The sequence below is a fragment of the Euphorbia lathyris genome, chromosome 2 (genome assembly GCF_963576675.1).
Source record: "Euphorbia lathyris chromosome 2, ddEupLath1.1, whole genome shotgun sequence".
NCBI classification, from domain to species: Eukaryota; Viridiplantae; Streptophyta; class Magnoliopsida; order Malpighiales; family Euphorbiaceae; genus Euphorbia; species Euphorbia lathyris.
The window spans coordinates 30,704,648-30,718,079 of NC_088911.1; the positions used below are offsets into that span (position 1 = coordinate 30,704,648).

At 32.4% G+C, this 13,432-nt stretch overlaps 1 protein-coding gene across 1 annotated transcript; it reads right to left on the reverse strand.

The window, feature by feature from the left end:
- Nucleotides 1–8,623: 8,623 nt before the first annotated feature.
- On the reverse strand, nucleotides 8,624–12,875 carry LOC136217620 (stachyose synthase). Its single transcript, XM_066004222.1, has 4 exons — nucleotides 11,321–12,875; nucleotides 10,876–11,053; nucleotides 10,398–10,765; nucleotides 8,624–9,262 (listed from the first exon to the last, which is right to left on the reverse strand). The coding sequence occupies exons 1-4, from the start codon at nucleotides 12,773–12,775 to the stop codon at nucleotides 8,699–8,701; spliced, it is 2,565 nt and encodes an 854-aa protein (XP_065860294.1). The 5' UTR covers nucleotides 12,776–12,875; the 3' UTR covers nucleotides 8,624–8,698.
- Between the last annotated feature and the right edge of the window lie 557 nt (nucleotides 12,876–13,432).

Below are 13,432 nucleotides of genomic sequence, written 5' to 3' on the forward strand. Positions count from 1 at the left end.
TTTACTTCTCCCATGAAAAACTGGATTCTTTGCAAGCTTGATGGTGGAAGAATTGTCAGAAAGCATTTTAACGAAATCGGTTTGTGTATCTTCAATCTTCTTTAGAATTCGCTGCATCCAGATGATGAGGAGAAGAAGCCCTAATAAGTCGGCGTGGGCCTTAATGGGCCATGAACGTTGTTTATACCCACTTTGTAATTCTTCGAATCAAAACGGAGTCACGTTCTCCATGTGCAGGCCCTCTAATAGCACCCATTTCCAACTACGATCCCTGCCCTTTTTTTTTTAATAAATTTAATTAATCAGTGCGAGATTATCAGCCACTTAATTTACTAACATTGTCATTATTCTTTCCCAATCTTTACTTACAGCATATAATTATTATTGGCATCTTTAAATATTCAAAATAAAATAAAACAAACATTTAATCCAGTATAGAAGAAGGCCCGTAGCATTGCGGCTGCTACATAGGCATAGGTGGCTCAATTAAAGATATATATTAAAAATAAAAATGGTACATAAAAAAAAAAAAAGTAAAGGCTATAATTATTTTGTTTTTAAAAAAGTAATTATTTTTTTAATATTTTGGAGGAAAATTCTCTCACACCATATTTTCTCTTCCTTCATGGCACATTCTGAGGTCGACTGGTTCTCTGATGGTGTTAGAGGAAAGTTGCTTCCATACATGGAGCATGGTGACATTTTCTTTGCTATTATCTGTCACCAAGTTTGGAAATGGAGAAACGAGAAGATTTTTGGAGATAAAACTGTTTTTATGACAAACTTAGAAAAAACTTTTCTCTATTATCGATAGTTTCAAAGGAGAGTCCCTTGCCAGAGCCTCTCAGTGTTGTGATGTCCATCTCGTGGGATGGAGCAGGTCAAGAAAGGGGGTTGTGAAGCTGAATACTGATGGTTCCTGCCTCAGTAACGGTAAGATTGCGGCTGGAGGTGTGCTTAGAGATGTAGGGGGCGTCTGGCTTTCTGGGTTCTCCCAGAATTTAGGGTTGGGTTCTTCCTTTTCTGCGGAGCTCTGGGCTATTCTTACTGGAATCAATCTTGCTAAAAGGCTGGATGTTAAGAGGCTCTCTGTGGAGTCTGATAATTTGGAAGCAATCAAAATGATTTCTGAGAATCATTCTATGGGTCTTAACAGTCGCAACCTCATCAAAGCTATTATAAGGCTTTGTTCCTCCTTTGAGTTCGTAGAGTTCAGACACATTTTTAGAGAGCAGAATCGTGTTGCTGATCGCTTGGCGGCGGCGGGCCATGAAGGGACGTTAGGCGTTACTACCCTTCCTGTTTCCCCTAGTTTCATCTCTCATCTTCTCTTAGAAGATAGGATTGTGGTTAGCTTCCCTAGGCTAATTCCTGAGTAGTTTGTTGTTATTCGTTTTTCTTTTCCTTTTCTACCAAAAAAAAAAAAAAGATTGGATGATGAGATAGAAAATTAATTTAATAGTAATATTAGAAAAAAACAAAACAATAATTACTTTATTAAAAACAAATTAACTATAGTGTCTATTTATTGGATTATATTTTTTTGTTATGTAATATACTAATAATATATGGTAATTTTTAATAGAAAGAATAAAAAAGAAGATATTTCGGTAAAGGGTCACATGAAGTATTGAAGATGAAATTGCAGCTATGATTAATGAATGACTTTTCCTTCTTGAGAGGATTTATCCGATTTAAATCTGGATTAGTTTAGACCGCGTTTGGATTCAAACTTTGGGCTTAATTGTTTAAAGACATGAAGTTCTAATTAAAAAGGAGTTTGGTTTGAAGCCCAACCTATAAAACTTTGCAGAGTTAATGGTCGGATACATGGCAGATATTAGAACAGAAACAAGGGACGGTGGTGGGGTTTCGATGAAAAAGTAAGTAAGCGCTGTAAATCTAAAATCGTAGGAAGCAGACGTCATATTCATATAGGGCAGATGTAATCTTAATCTTATGTTGAAAGCCAAGCACTGTCCTGTCTTGTATCATGTTGGAAGAAGAGGCATATTTCAGGTTTGTGCGTGAATCTAATGCAAAACTTGTTTAGATCTTAGAGCATCTCTAGTGGTTCTGTTTAGGGACTGATCTGCAAATATTATTAGTGTCTAACCACTATTTTATACAAAATTCTTTGTATCCGGATTTGATCAGTATCTAAATTTAGACACTGATATTTGGATTTGAGGGAGAAAGGAAGAAAGGCAGCAGGTTGAACAAGGATTGCTACTCGCGTGATGTGTCAAAGCATAAAAAGTGGCGTGGTCTTCCTACACAGTGAGGGCGCGTTTCCATTGATTTTTGTAAAGCAACCATATACTTTACCATGGGTCCCATGCAATTTTCGCAAAAAAAAAATTGGTTTATTTTGGTAAAATTTCTGTTTCAAACTAAAAAATGGTAAAATTTTAATTCAAAGGCAATTATTTAATAAAATCTATATTTTGTCTGAAATTATAAAAAAAACTTTACTAAATCCTAATTATTTGCATTAAATTTTCTGCATTAAATAAATTATCAAATTTTATTTTTATTCAAATAATATGATAAAAATCATTTTTTTATTAATTATTACTGATTGTTTAATAATATTATATTATTAGTATTATTAATAAATATTAATAATACAAACACTTAGATTAAAATGAAAAAATTAAAATATTAATATGTGGGACCTATTGAAATAAGATAAAAGTGTCTAACTATTAGAGGAGATTTTTAAGAAAAGTGTTTTAATTTGGAGGGTATTTTGTAATAGTGTAAATTGATGATGTGTCAAAATTTGGATACTAACACCATTAGAGATGCTCTTATAAATCTGTTATTAGATTCACGCAGAAACTCGTAATATGTCTTTTCATTTCTCTTCTCTTCTCTTTTTTTCAGGATTAAGGCTTCAACTTCATCAATGGCGGAACTGAATTCTGGACTTCTTTCAGGTTTTTAATTTATTTATTATGATTTCATCTTATTTATTCATTTTTCAGAGGCTTGTTGGTGTTCGTCATTGTTGGCTTAATTAGAATCACTATCATTATTTTTTAATTTGTTATGGAATGTGGATTTGATTTATTTTTCGTTTGAATGGATATATGAGTCAGCAGTTCATAATTTATGTTAGAATTTCTGCTATATTTTTTTCTTCCATTGAGAATTGAGAATAAACTATGTGGAAAAACATAACAATCATGTTTGCCTTATATTCTGTCTTAAAAAAATTTAATTATATTAATTTGTTAATCAAGAAATTTCTGATATAAAATCTACAAATATTTACCAATGACAATAAAAGCTACAAGAAGAACACCGAAAAAAAAATATAAATCACATATTTCTCCTAAATTCACATTCACAAAAAAAATTAATTGCAATCCAATCTCCATCATTATCTATAAACTAAACCAATATTTACTCTTTGGTTCAGATTCGATCATCTCCCTTCCCGTTGATGAAGAGATATTTTCATGAATGACAGCATAGATAAATATGCTGATGATTAAGCCAAAACATTACCATTAAGAAGGTCCTCACTAAGGGGGTGTTTGATTCACAAGGGGTAAGGGAAGATGAATCAAGAAATGGAAACTAAAAGAAAGGAAAAAGAAAGGAAATGAATAGGCATTAATTCCCCTATGTGTTTGGATATGTTTATGAAATGGAATGCAATTCCACCACATTCCCTTTGTGGATGTTTGGTTCAAATAGGGAATCAAAACTATTTTTTTAACTTCATATATAATAATAAAAAAACAACTCTTTTACTATAGTTTCCATAAAACGTGAAATAATAACTTCATATATAATTTTTATACATACATGCGCCTCTATTAATAAAATATAAGAATTAAAATCAAAAGATAATGAAATAGAGGAAACTGAAATAAAATTAATCAACGAAAATGCATAAAAATTATATTTAAAAAGAAAATAATTAAAAATAAATATTAAAACTGAATAATATGATAAAAGAAAAAAATTTGGTCAAAATTATTTTTCAGTGTAAAAAAGTAAAAATAAATAAGTATAAGGATCAAAAGTAAAATTAATCTAGTGATAAAAAATATAAATAAATAAATACAAGGATTAAACAAAAATAAAAAAAGTAAAATTTAGTCAAAAATATTTTTTGAGTAAAAAAATTAAAAATATATAACGAAAAAAAAAATATAAAGACCAAAATAAAAAATAAAAAAGTAAAATATAGAGTAAAGTAGAATTTTATAAGGAGTATAGAAGTTTAAGTTAGAAAGAGAGGGGAAAGTGAATAGAAAACCTTAGGGGGATTTGGGGAAGAGAATAGAAAACCTTAGGGGGATTAGAGGTAATCTCAAAACTAAAAAAGGGTAAAGGGAATCATTAAATTAGCAAAACAAACACCAACAAAGGGAATGAAACCTCCCCATTCTCTTACCCTTTTCTGAAACACCCAAACCAAACGCCCCCTAAATTTGTATTTAGATTTACATGAATTTTTTAGAAATTGTGCAAACGTTTTGAGCCATACAAAATGACAATTTTTCTCAATCTTCTAACTGCTAGTAATGCTCTTGGAGAGATTCATCAGCAGTTCATTGGTGATCCCAAAAAAACATCGCAACCAGATAAAACAAGAGTTATTTGATATGAAATGTTATTCTCTGGAGAGAAAAAAAAATTTTGATTTTTATTATCAAAGAATGGTGAAGAGATATTACATGCTAAATAGGTATAATGATCTAAATCCTTGATATACCTATTTAACATCTCTACCAAGTGAACTTCAGACAGAATTACAACGTCTCATCACAACCATTGGCAGAAACTTTCCTAAAATAAATATTAAATAAATTCACCAATTTACTCTTCTTGCTCTAGAGAAATTGTGTGAATAGCGCCTTTTCAGTAATATCATTTCTCAAAGAAATGTAGCTCATAAATTTTGTAATAGATCTTATCTACATATCAAGTGCAAGAATAGAAAATGTGATTGCCGCCCTTCAAAAAAGAATCATGGCAAGAAATTCTGGAAATTCTCCCATTCATATCCAAAGTCCAAATGGCAATAACGATTGAACCAAAGTTCAACTCCAAAGTTCTTGTTAATGTAAGTAAAGTAAAGTATAGCTCTGGAAATATTCCTTTTTTTCTTAATACAACAAGTGAATCAACTTATTTGAATATATAGGTAGAGTGGAAGAATCATATTGGTTTGAGTGGAAATAGTTTTGTAGTAGTTTAAGTTTGGTTTTAAGTTTGATTTTGAAAGTGCTAAAAAAAATTAATTGAGAGAAAAGCCATCTGAAAGGTATATAAACAACCTTGAACCGAAGAATCAGAATAATTACAAAAATATTACAAACTCTAGCGTTACGAGATATCAAAGGGAGAAGAACAATTAGTGTAACTCATACTCTTTCTAAACCACCTTAGCATAAAAACGACAAAATACATATGTTTCATTTCAATTGTGTTTCTTAATCTATAAAATCTCAATTAATTATTTTTTAGACGTTAGATTTCAGAAACTCTCATGTTCTTCATCAAGGTTTTCGGGATTTTTTTCGGCTTTTAATCGGAAGATATGCCCTTATTTGCTTTGTTTTACTTTTTTTTATTGAGTGCGTTTATTTGTTGATCTACTATGGTAGATTTACTAGTTTCTTCTTTATTTGTAATTTTTTGTGTTGAAACACCTTTCCACAGGATTTTGATTTGACAAAATTAATTAAGTGAAATTAAATATTCTACAACGCACTAAAATAGTTCCTAACCCCCCCTTGGAACTATATTTGCAACCTTACAAGGGACCAACATTTTGTTCTTTCTTCCTTTATAGGTGGTTGTGATATGTCTCCATATATTGGTGGTTGTAGTCTATCTACATATATGGGTGTTATCTTATTTTTCTTCATGGAAAAACAAAAGAGTTATGTCTATCATCACATACATCTAACTCATTAAAAGATCTTGAAGTCATTTTTGTAGAAAAAAAGACTATGAAGTCGATTTTTGGTAGAGTGTTTCTCGTTGTTGTATCAAAAATAATTTTAAGCACTATCTATTATTGTTTTATCACGATTTATGATATTGAATATGCAGATTCAAGTTTCTCTGATGTACTTATGGATTGTAATTTTTTGATTGCCTATGTCGAGATATACTATTTTTTTTCTACAAATGAAACAATTATCTTTCTTCAAAAATAATATTATTTCTTCAAAAACAATCTCAATTTATTGGCATAAAATAAATACATGACATTGACATTTCCAATTTAAATATTTGTATTTTTCAAATTTTGGTTGATTATTAGAAAAAAAAATTGTATTTGAGATTTTCGCTTTCCTTAATCGTGGTTAAAAAATCATTTTATTATTCTTTTATAATATCTTTCGGTGGGCAAACCAACAATCATTTATTCCAACGGTGGATAATCAGCTACAATCTTCACAAAATCATTTGCAGTCAAAGTGAAAAATCGGGGATAAACGTTTAAATTCACATGCTTAACCTTTTTAGGTGCTTCTTCAGTAGGATTTAGAGAAGCTTTGGATGAAGTATATAAGAGTTGGAAGGTTTAGATGTCGTTGTATGGATCAAAAAGGGGAGATTCGAAAGGAAAAGAGGGATACAAATTTTCAAGATTCTTACAAGCTAATGAAACTAGCAAAACTGCCACAAATAGAGAAAAGAAGGAAAGTGCGAGAACTTACAGAAATAAAAAGTAGAAGATGATTCAAGAAAAGTAAAAGAAATAATCTACTTCAGGGGTTTATATGGGCAAATTGTGAGGAACCCAAGAGGTGGCAATTTAATAATAATTACATATCCTTAGGTATTCTCGAAAAACAGTAGATAAGTATAATTACATCTACCAAAATGATATGAGATAGAAAGCTCATAAGGAAGAGAGATAATTCAAAACAAAGACAAAGCATTAAAGACTTCACACAAAGAACTCTTAAAAGGAGGGGACATCTTATATCACATTAAATAATAAGCTAGAGGAGGACGCGTGGACCAATGAGAAACATTATGCGAAAAGTATAACATGTGTCTCAATCACATGACCAGATTCCAAACATACGTCCATAATCCCTAAGAAGCGTTGTAGCTTACGGAAAAGAGAAACATATACAAAAGCGTATGAATATATGGACCAATACTCTTTCACTCACATCTCATTGCCAAAAAAGCACAAGATACACAATAATTCTAACCTACTCTGCGTTCTAAGTCATTCTTACTTCACTTTTAGTAACATCACTAACTTAAGCATCAGAGAAGTGACGTCGTACACCAGCCCATCTCTTCTTAGATGAATCAGATTCAGGCTATGAAGCCTACATTGTAGATTAAGAAACATCACTTCATATATTTTTCTGTTTACTAATCTAAAAAAATTCGTTGACGTATATTTCTAAGCAAACAAATACCAAAAAATTAAAAAATATTTTCCTACATAATATTTTCTGACAAAAAAACGGACCTTTAACATATTGGCATTTTTTTAAAAAGAGTCAAATAATTAATTAAGATTTATAAGACAATAATTCCTATGATTTTCAATTTATCCACACTTTGAAAATTAATTAATCTATAAATATTTCAAACTTAATTGGAAAGAATCTAATTAATCCAAACATTATTATTATTATTATTATTATTATTATTATTATTATTATTATTGAGAGAAAAGTACAAAAATAAATCATATGGTTTAATCGATTTATAAAGATAGTTTTTATAGTTTAAGAGTTTGTAAACATGTGTTCTGTGCTTTGTGCAGTTCTGAAACTCAGTCTTCCGTAAAAAAAAATATTGTCGTGAGTATCTATCCCAAAAGGGAGCGATTTAAAGCATTTAAACAAATTATCCGAAATATAAGGTGTAACTTTGAAAATTAACTAACACATAAGTATTATTTGATGAGAGCATCACTAAGGAGAAAGAGGATTCAATGAAACAAAGTCCACACGACGTGTCAAACAGCAACACATCATATGGTTCGAAAAGCAATTGCAGAGAAAATGGAGAAGAAACCACATAACGTACCACTTAGCCACATGTCACGTGTCCAGAAAATGGAAGGTTCTGCTTCTTTTTATTTAGTTTACACAGCATGTAGATATTCCAATATATCATGTGGATTATCGGATTTTCAAACGACACATCACACCCTATGTGACTGATATAGCCAACAAGTTCTTACCATTTCTACTTTGGTTGTAATCACAAATCTACAACTACTTATTTACAATGCTTGTCGTTACTAATCACAAATCTACAACTACCTATTTACAATTTCTATCGATAGTTTACCATATTTTTTTGTGGTTTTTAAGCTTTTTCTAAGCTTGGCTGTAAAGGGTATATAAACCCCTTTTTTTCTTTTTTCTTTTTTTGTAATATATGCTATGCATCTTCTATCAATCTAAATAAAATTTCATGTCCAGAAAGCTTGTATTCTATCGATTTAAATCCTACCCATTTGAGATTATTACTTTCAAATTTAGTTTAACGAGGATATCCATTTTTGTTAGTTTACTATTAAGCTGTTTCATTATTATCTATCTACATCATGTTTACATATTTTAGAAAGCACAACTCATGTTTTACAAATTTTTAACCACGCAAATCATTTCGGTGAAACCACAAGTTTATTTTTATATTTTTTCTCAATTATTTATTAACATACATAATTTTTGTCACTTAATCAAAATATAAACTGCAGAACAGAAATTCCACCAGTTCCTTCATCCCAAGCAAGATCCAGCCTAAGTTTCCCATCAGTGGACCACTCAAACCGCTCTTGTGCGTCATTCAACAAACACATAGTCGGCAACACATTCGAATAGGCCAAGAAATTACCTCCACCTCTAACTTTAATCTCAACACTAGTTTCATAATACTCCAATTCCTGAATAGTGCCACCATTATTAAACATGTTAGTTAATCCAATTGGAGCAAACTTAACATTGAACCCTAACTTCTTGATAGGGATAAAGCTGAAGAGCTCAAATGAAGATGGCTGAAGAGTGAGTTGAATCGGAGTAAATTCTGGAGCGGTGAGCGCTAGCTCTTGTGCTAGATTCAGATAAACTACGTATTCCTCTGCCGAGGCCATGTGGGCAGTTTCTGGATTTTGGTCCCATTCGATGTCAGTGACGTGAATAGAGGCGGAAATTGGGTTGTAGCATTTGGGGAAACCTTTGAATCTTCTCTGATTTGGGTCCCATCCAGCTCCTTGGCAGTTGAATGCTCCGATTACACCTCCATACTGCAAAAATTCGTGTCAATTGTCTGTGGCAACTTGTTCTGAACGATTTCGCCGAGAGGATTCAACTAATTTAATTTAATTCCAAAAAATGTATGTTGCGAAAAAGTTGTTTGTGGCAATGGCAACTTGTTCTGAACGAAGATGTGGACAAAATCTGTTGCCTAATATATGCCTTTTGGACTTATATATATATATATATGTTCGGTGATGACAAAACAAAACGTCTGCCGTTTTGCCGTTCTTTTACAAAACTTTAAGGGGTAAATTACATACATGGCCACTGAACTTTACCAATTTTAATATTGTTGCCACTGAATTTCAATTTTTAATGGTATGATCACTAAATTTTACACTTTTTAACACCGATGACCACTTAACTTTCACCCAACTTTAACCAAGTCCTCAAAATGATCGTTAACGACCTCAAAATAAAAATATTCAAAAATTAAAATTGTTCAGAACGATATTTATCATGAAACTACATTTTTTATTTTTTAAAATCACATTTTTTTGAGCTTTCTATCTCTAAAAATCCACACTCTCTCCTGACCAAACAACACCTAAATGACTCAAAACAAAAAAAAAATTTAAAAATTAAAGTTCCTTCGATTTTTTTATTTTCAGAGTGTAAGCGGTCGTTTTGAGAATGTAAAGTTCAGTGGTTATACTGTTAAGAATTAAAGTTCAGACCACAATATTAAATGGATAAAGTGCAGTAGCCATGGGTGTAATTTACTTTAAGAGTATTAGTGTTGGTCTATTTTCATTTTCCGAAACTACAAACATGAAGGATGCGAATCAAACAGACCCTTGTTATATATTCAGCCAACTATTTCATTGTACATAGTACCAGCAATTTGTTAATTTTTTTTTTACATAATACATATTATTAATTCTTTTTACATAATACAACTTTTAACACGTGATTTGTATACAAGTGTTTATTTGTTTTAGTTTTAGTTATTTTTTCACATATGAACTTTATATATAGGTTAGTATGTTTCTTTTTTTTTCATAATGATATTGTGGATTAATAATTATTAAAGTTTAGGTACTCAATAACAATATTGCCATTGTTATATTTGAAAAGGTGGATTTTGAAAAAAGAATTAAGTAGAGTGCATAGTGGATATACCTTGTTGAAGTTCCAAATCTTGAGAACAGTTTTGTTGTCAAAAAGAGGGTTTTTGAAGAGGCAGTCTCTAGTAGGCATTGCAAAGTGTTGGCATTTGGGAATGGAACCATCAGGATACACTAGTTTATTCAGTAGCTTAAAATCATGGCAACCCAAAGAGTCACTCACATAAACAGGACCACCACAAATAGCCCTTGACCCAGCATGGAATTTAGCACATAAATGGTCAGACTGAAACATGTCCCAGTCTGGTTTTATAATCTGTCCCATCCACAAGCTGTTATATGCACAATGAATCATATGTACTCCTTGCAGCCAATATACTCCCATTGGATCTCCATTTGGATCCTGGAACCAGAAATCATCACCTGAAAAACACAAACATAATGTTAAGGACCAGACCAATCCTGAACCATTTAGATGATGACATGTCATCGCCTCCTGTTGATCTCGGAATACAGTAGAATTTAGTTCTCACCTACTCTTCCCATGGAAATCTGGTTAGTCCCAAGGAAGAGGAAATCATTGCATTGTTGCATGCTAGAGATAAGTCCATTTCCATTGAAATTCTTTGAAATGGAATCTGAAAGACCCTTGTAATATGCTTTTGCAAGCTCAACACGCCCTCCATATTCTTCACACGCATATTCCAGAGACTGCATTTTTTAACCAAAAAAAAAATCTGTCACAAACTAATCGGACCCTAGACCACTTGGTCAAACTGATTCTGATACCACGTTATATAACCATTTAAACTAAAAGTTCAAGCTGGTAGTTAAAGGATCGTTTCATATTAATATGTGATACACTCGCACATGCGCGTGTCTGATACCATGTCATAAAGCCGTTTGAACTAAAAACTCAAACTAATAATTCAGATCAATCCTAGATGTTATATTCCGTTAGGGTTTACAAAAACTTACATGAATAACGTCGACTTTGACTCCAGTAACACCAACACTAGCAAGATAAGAATGCATAGAATCATAAAGCTCCCCAGCTTGATCTGGATCAACAACTCCAATCCCACCTTCAACAATCTTATCCACAGCTAGATCATCCATAGTTCCACACAAACCAGGTGACAATTTACAAGCAACAATCTTTGATCTCAAATTAGTTATAGAACCAGGCCTAACCCCACCCCAAGCACCACAAAGAGCATGCCACACATATATATCATCCAAACCTTCAAATCTCTCCCTCAAATCACTTACAAAACCCTTCATCCCAGTTTTCTCACCCTCACAACACATTGAAATATTCTCTTCTCCCCCAAAAATGGCTTCCAATTCTCGTTTCACCCCCTCAATTCTACTTTCTATACCTTTCAAATCACTTTCACCTGAGCCAATTGCCTTTTCCCTGTCTTTCTCAGCATGTTCTAACTCAATCGCCTTTGAAATCAACATCTTCGGCTTCTTTGAATCAAAATTAGTATCCACCATTGATTTACCCTTGTAGTTCCTGAACTTTTCATTTTCATCTAATCTGTAAAGTCTACCTGTCATTTGAGATCCACCAAGAACGAGTCTTTTCGCATCTTCATTTGGGTTTTCTCCATCAAGATTGATGCTTTGCCAGCCATCATCGATAATTAAAAACCTCGGAGCAATCCCACCTTCTGCAAACTCATTAACACCATGCCAGACACCAGCAGGCTCCACAGTTAGGTAAAATGCATCCCAAGTGCACCACCCGAATTTATCAACAAGAGAAGGAACAGATTTCTCTTCAATTAGTCTAAATGTGTTGAGATGGACTCTAATTGCACTATAAGCTTCTTTCATTAAATTGTAAGGATTTTCAGAGACATGAACATATGCAATAGCTTTAAAAGAGGATGATTTTACTTTGGTTGAACCACTTTCAACACTAATCATTATTTCCCCATTTTTTCCAGGGTGAAGAGATGATCGAAACCCAGTTTCTATAATTGGTATTATGATGAGATAAGAGTTGATTTCAGGGACATTTAGGAGAACCCATTGGGTTTCCAATTGTAAATCAGACCCTGAATTGCCTACCCACATGGTAGACCACCATGTTTTGAATCTGAAAATGGATAGGAATTGTCTGTCTGTGAACTTGCCTAAGGAATTGAGGAGAGAATCGGAGGGGGAATCTTTGTGGAATCCGAGGAATCCACCTCTGGGAGATAGGGATTGGACACGGTGGAGGAGAGGAAATGGAGCAGAAGATTGGGAGGGGTTGCAGATAGATGAAAAGGGGGAAAAAGTTACATTTTCTGGAACATCTGAAAGTAATGGAAAGCCTTTGATACTGAACTTTCCATTAGATAGAAGAAAGTGCTCGGTTGAAGTCAGGGATTGAAGGAGTTTTGGGAGGGAAGCGGTGGTATCATCCGGGGGAGCCATAAGGGAATGAAAAACAGAGGAAACAGAGCAAAAAGGAGGGATAAGAAAAAAAATTTAAAAAATTATTAGCAATAAGAAAATATTATTTTTAAACTATTCAAATGATAATATATATAATAAATTGATTGAGACCCCTACTAACAACTACCAGAGATCCGAAAGTACAACAGTGTCTCTAGCTTCTACACCCTTCTCTTATCTTTCTTTTTACTCTACTTTTCAAAATATTTTTATTTTTTCTAACTTTTCACCATTATCACTATCACTTAACGATTCCGATCTTATCTTTTAATTAGGTTTACTTTTTGAGGAATTTCCTTCTTTCTCCTCCCATTTATATTTTAATTTTCGTTTTTAGCTTTAGATTTACATTTTCTTTGTTAGTTTGAAGTCTATATATCTCCTTGAACTTCTTTTTCCGTCAGATCTACACTTGTGAGCTATATTTCTTTCTTTTATTCTTTTTTCGGTCTTAGCAAGAGCGGAAAAGGTTTATCTTGTCCGTAGATCTATAGATCTACGTGGATGCACAAACAGAAATGACTCAGATCCGAACGTCCGGAAGAGCCTAAAGGATGGAGTATTGATTTTTCAACGAGATTCGACTTACGAGAAGGATATGACTTCTATGTTTGTTGTATTTGTATCTTTTCTGGT